The following is a 5,588-nucleotide window of genomic DNA, read 5'->3' on the forward strand; positions in this document are numbered from 1 at the left end:
GGGGGGGCATTATACAATGAAGGGGCCATTATGGGGGGACATTATGGGGGGGAGAATTATACGGTGAGGGGGCCACATTATATGGTGAGGGGGGCATTATACAATGAAGGGGACATTATGGGGGGACATTATATTGTAAAGAGGCCATTATAGGGGAACACTATATGGTGAGCGGGCCATTATGGGGGGGGGGGGGGCATTATACAATGAAGGGGCCATTATGGGGGGACATTATGGGGGGGAGAATTATACGGTGAGGGGGCCATTATACAATGAAGGGGCCACTATGGGGGGACATTATACGGTGAGGGGGCCATTATGGGGGGACATTATACGGTGAGGGGGCCATTATGGGGGGGGGGAATTATACAATGAAGGGGCCATTATGGGGGGACATTATACGGTGAGGGGGCCATTATGGGGGGGGGGAATTATACGGTGAGGGGGCCATTATACAATGAAGGGGCCACTATGGGGGGAATTATAAGGTGAGGGGCCCCGGGCCACTATGGGGGGCATTATACTATGAAGGGGCCACTATGGGGGCATTATAAGGTGAGGGGCCACTACACTCACAGGCAGGGTACACTCACTCACTGTCCTCCAGCAATGCTCCTCTCTGTAGCTACAGGAATGTAGCTCTCTGCTCCTCCCCCAGTCTGGTCACATGGGCGATGACGTCAGCAGAGGTCCTTTAGCTGCACACTAGGCGATAGCTTTCTAGTCACTCCCGTCGGTGAAGTAGAAGACTGGCAGCAGCAGGTACAGGGCGGCCGCGGCTTTATGTCGTCACAGATTGCCAGTGACGTTATCTGTGTGTATATCCTGCTTTAGAAGCTTATCTGACTTGCTGGGATTTGTAGTTCGCCACCAGAGCTGCTGATAGTTTCCTGTGTTATACAGAGTGTGTGAGGCTCTGAGGCTGCTGTAGCATTGCGTGTGTACAGTGTCACCATTCCTGTATCTAATATCACAGCAAGCAAAGCCATTATCAGGTTGTTCTTAAAGGGGAACTCCATCTTGTGCTCCTGAACTGTGACCACCTGGATAAGCAGATCTCTGAACCTCATCGCTTGGTGTGGGGGAGGGGAGGTGACAACCTGTCCAGTGCGCACTTCAGTGTCCAGCGTACAGGTTTTCTGTCCCTTTAAAACCGGCTGCTTGCTGTTGTAAAAGGCCTTCTAGAAATGTTCCCCGTCCCCGCACCTTTATGAGAGGATCAGCAACTTTCTAATATACCGTGTGTTTATATGCCTTTCTGTTTTCAAGCTATCTGCTTGCTGTCACTGAATAGATGTTGAAAATGCATCTTGATCATGTTCAGCAGACACCGCTGTAACGAGCCCTGTCTCATAATCAGGATGGTCTTTTGACTATGACAGCAAGCAGAGCTCTTGTAAGGAATTGACAGGCATGTGGGCAGCCCCCTGACCTCTTCTCCTGGGAGGAAACACGCGTCCGATCGGTGGGATTATCTGTTTTTCTGTGCATGGCGGCCACTTACCCCCTGGCTGCTATGTAATATGTATGTCTGCAGAGCAGGGGCCGCTCTCTCTTTTCCCAGGTGAGTAGAAAGGGGGCGCTCTCTATTAGAAAAGAGGGTGTCGGCTGGGAGCCGGATCTGAAGCACGCGCAGCCCAGGTGGGCCTGTCATATCATACAGAGCGGCCCCCTCCTATCTGCTGAATCATTCCCATAAAGTGCAATGACTCAGCACAGTGACAGAGGCCTGCAGAGGGGGTAATCGGACACGATGGGGGTAGTAATACTCTGCATGGGCTAATAATGAGCATTGCTGTTGTCTTCTTCTGCAGGATGGTGGCGGAGGGGGAGCCCGGGAGCCTGGTGAAGGTGGTCTACCTCCTGGTGCTGGCGGCCTCGTGGGGCATGCAGTGCTGGGTGACCTTTGTAGCAGGTGGGTCCAGCTGGTATCTCCAGACACTCTGATGGTTTGTTGCGGAGCTTTGTAGGTGACGGGGGCTTCTGCTGTCTCTGCAGGCTTTGTGATGATCAGGGGGGTCCCCCGGCATACATTTGGATTAGTGCAGAGTAAGCTGTTCCCGTTTTATGGTCACATCGTCATGTGCATCTCCTTCCTGAACCTGACCATATACGCATCGTATCATCCGCGGGAGCTGTTGTCCACCTCTGAGAGTCTGCAGGTGAGTCCGCTCTGTGGTCCTCCAACCAGGGTATTATCAGGAGCGGTGACTATATTGTGATTAGGGAGCAATGATCCCCTATTCTGCTGGGTACCATCAGTACGTAGATGTACACCAGTGCTTTCGGCCCTTACACGGATTGAGAGGGGCCGTAAATTGGCCCCATGTTGTAGGCAGGCCAAAATTGACAGATGGAGGGACAACACAAGTGGGTGGGGCCAACAGATGTAGGCGTGATAGCAGTACCACAGTGCAGCACAATATACTGCCCCCGCAGAACAAATACCACAGTGCAGCACAATATACTGCCCCCGCAGAACAAATACCACAGTGGAGCACAATATACTGCCCCCGCAGAACAAATACCACAGTGCAGCACAATATACTGCCCCTGCAGAACCACATACCACAGTGCAGCACAATATACTGCCACATCAGAACCAGATACCACAGTGCAGCACAATATACTGCCCCCGCAGAACAAATACCACAGTGCAGCACAATATACTGCCCCCGCAGAACAAATACCACAGTGCAGCACAATATACTGCCCCTGCAGAACCACATACCACAGTGCAGCACAATATACTGCCCCTGCAGAACCACATACCACAGTGCAGCACAAATGACTGCCCCCGCAGAACCAGATACCACAGTGCATCACAATATACTGCCCCTGCAGAACCAGATACCACAGTGCAGCACAATATACTGCCCCCGCAGAACCAGATACCACAGTGCATCACAATATACTGCCCCTGCAGAACCAGATACCACAGTGCAGCACAATATACTGCCCCTGCAGAACCACATACCACAGTGCAGCACAATATACTGCCCCAGCAGAACCACATGCCACAGTGCAGCACAATATACTGCCCCTGCAGAACCAAATACCACAGTGCAGCACAATATACTGCCCCAGCAGAACCAAATACCACAGTGCAGCACATTATACTGCCCCTGCAGAACCACATACCACAGTGCGGCACAATATACTGCCCCTGCAGAACCACATACCACAGTGCGGCACAATATACTGCCTCAGCAGAACCACATACCACAGTGCGGCACAATATACTGCCCCAGCAGAACCACATACCACAGTGCGGCACAATATACTGCCCCAGCAGAACCAGATACCACAGTGCGGCACAATATACTGCCCCAGCAGAACCAGATACCACAGTGCAGCACAATATACCGCCCCTGCAGAATCAAATAATACAGTGCAGCACAATATACTGCCCTGGCAGAACCAAATACCACAGTGCAGCACAACATACCGTCCCAGCAGAACCAAATACCACAGTGCAGCACAATATACTGCCCCAGCAAAACCAGATACCACAGTGCAGCACAATATACTGCCCCAGCAGAACCAAATACCACAGTGCAGCACAATATACTGCCCCAGCAGAACCAAATACCACAGTGCAGCACAACATACCGTCCCAGCAGAACCAAATACCACAGTGCAGCACAAAATACGGCCCCTGATGAGCCAAATACCACAGTGCGGCACATTATACTGCCCCAGCAGAACCAGATACCACAGTGCAGCACAATATACTGCCCCTGCAGAACCAAATACCACAGTGCAGCACAATATACTGCCCCTGCAGAACCAAATACCACAGTGCAGCACAATATACTGCCCCTGCAGAACCAAACACCACAGTGCAGCACAATATACTGCCCCAGCAGAAACAAATAGCACACTGTAGCACATAATACTGCCATCTTTGCCGCAGTATTCAACTGTTTCACCATCCTGAGGATGGTGACACAGTTGTATTATGGAGGGCAACTGGGGTTCTGGCCAGGTGCATAAGTACTTGATGCTCCTATCATTAATGCTGAGAGCATCAGATCGTTATGTTCCTGTCCGACAGCCTTGAGGAGGGCTCGGGTGGCCCCATGGACATCAGCCCACTGGGAAATTTCCCTGTGGGATATGTGGCCAGTCCGCCCATGCGGATTTACCCATCTGGAAAAACCTTGTCCGTATGTCCAGGTAGGACAGGGGCAGAGGGATCTTTTCTGCTCCTCAGGCTCTAATGCCTTGGTGCGGTTGTTACCTCTTTGACCATTATAGTTATGTCCCTGGTGTAAGCCTCCTGTTTCTTCCTCATATGTCTATGTATCTTGCAGATCGCTCTCTTCTTCATCTCACTTATTCTATCTGCACTCAACGCTCGGTGGTTCTCCCCAGCCATAACCAAAGCCATGTTTAAGATGCAGGAAATAGAGCGTGAGCACGGCCTGGGAGGAGAGATCGGGCTGAAGGCCAACATTGAGGGGTACAAGCTTCTGCGGGAGAAGGACCCCAAATACCTAGCCCTGCGCAAAACCTTCTTTCGCTACCACGGCATCTCCTCTCTCTGCAATTTGGTGTCACTGCTGTGTAATGGCGCTAACCTTGTATTTACTGCCCTACTTCTTCCCACAGTATAAGGCGTCTGCAGGAACTTCCAAAAGCCCACGGACCAGCAATCATGCCAGCCCCACTTTCATAATTCCAGTTCATTTTTTTGTTAATTGATGTGAATTCCCTGCTTGTAAATTTCTAATGAATAAAATGTGATATTTTCATGAAACACTAAGATGAAATATCTCTGTAATGTGATTTATATAAAGTCTTTTGGATATAATGGCTCAGATAAATCTGTGAAGGAGAAGATAACTACTATAATACTGCCTCCTGTACACAGGAATAAAGTGGGGGGGAAATGCGTCTTATGGGGCGAATGCTGCAGTTTGCACTGATACACCGCCGACCGCACTGTGCAGCATCAGCGGGGAGGGAGTAGGGGCTGGGGGCCGGCATCTGGTTTAGGAATGGCAGCGGGGCCCGATGCAGTCACTGTATTCTATTGCATCGGGCCTCGCTCACTGTAGTAATCTTATCGAAGTGTAGGCATTGTTTAACAATATAATTAATCTTCAGTCCAGCAGCCTGTTCTACTGTACTTACTAACTTCCGTAGCAGGCAGGAGGCCGGGCTGGAGGGCGGGCGGCTGTAGCGTAACTCACTACGTCACGCGCCTGCTCCTCCCACTTTATGAATAAAGCAGGCGCGTGACGTAGTGAGTTGCGTGTGAGGGCCGGATAGGATGCAGGTGCGCTGAAAAATTGCACATTTTTTCCTGCAACGCACGAAAATGTGCAATTTTTCAGCGCGAGTGCAAAGCATTTTAATGCGTTTTGCACGCGCGTGAGAAAAATCAACATGTTTGCTACCCAGACCGAAACCCGGACTTCTTCACAGAAGTTCGTGTTTGGGTTAGGTGTTGTGTAGATTTTATTATTTTCCCTTATAACATGGTTATAAGGGAAAATAATAACATTCTTAATACAGAATGCTTAGTAAAATAGTAAAGGAGGGGTTAAAAAATTTAAATTAAACTCAACTCATCCACTTGT

The 5,588-nt window shown here is 50.2% G+C and overlaps 1 protein-coding gene across 3 annotated transcripts; it reads left to right on the top strand.

Moving 5' to 3' along the window:
• Nucleotides 1–669: 669 nt before the first annotated feature.
• TMEM205 (transmembrane protein 205) lies at nucleotides 670–4,775 on the top strand. 3 transcript variants are annotated; one of them, XM_040415028.1, is made up of 4 exons: nucleotides 670–752; nucleotides 1,811–1,915; nucleotides 1,999–2,162; nucleotides 4,317–4,619. In XM_040415028.1, exons 2-4 carry the CDS (start codon nucleotides 1,816–1,818, stop codon nucleotides 4,617–4,619), a joined length of 567 nt encoding a protein of 188 aa, XP_040270962.1. In that variant the 5' UTR covers nucleotides 670–752; nucleotides 1,811–1,815. The 3 variants fall into 3 exon arrangements, with proteins under 3 accessions (XP_040270962.1, XP_040270960.1, XP_040270961.1); XM_040415026.1 differs by lacking the exon at nucleotides 670–752 and adding an exon at nucleotides 1,509–1,564 and having other exon boundaries at nucleotides 1,815–1,915; nucleotides 4,317–4,775; XM_040415027.1 differs by lacking the exon at nucleotides 670–752 and adding an exon at nucleotides 1,691–1,740 and having other exon boundaries at nucleotides 1,815–1,915.
• The last annotated feature ends 813 nt before the right edge of the window (nucleotides 4,776–5,588 follow it).

The sequence above is a fragment of the Bufo bufo genome, chromosome 1 (assembly GCF_905171765.1).
Source record: "Bufo bufo chromosome 1, aBufBuf1.1, whole genome shotgun sequence".
Taxonomy (NCBI): Eukaryota; Metazoa; Chordata; class Amphibia; order Anura; family Bufonidae; genus Bufo; species Bufo bufo.

Excerpts from the sequence above, each read along its gene's own strand:
- TMEM205 (XM_040415026.1), top strand. The coding sequence starts at position 1,524 with ATGTATGTCTGCAGAGCAGGGGCCGCTCTCTCTTTTCCCAG. Across the intron at positions 1,565-1,814 it reads GCCGCTCTCTCTTTTCCCAG|GATGGTGGCGGAGGGGGAGC; the intron begins GTGAGTAGAAAG and ends CTTCTTCTGCAG. Across the intron at positions 2,163-4,316 it reads CCACCTCTGAGAGTCTGCAG|ATCGCTCTCTTCTTCATCTC; the intron begins GTGAGTCCGCTC and ends TGTATCTTGCAG.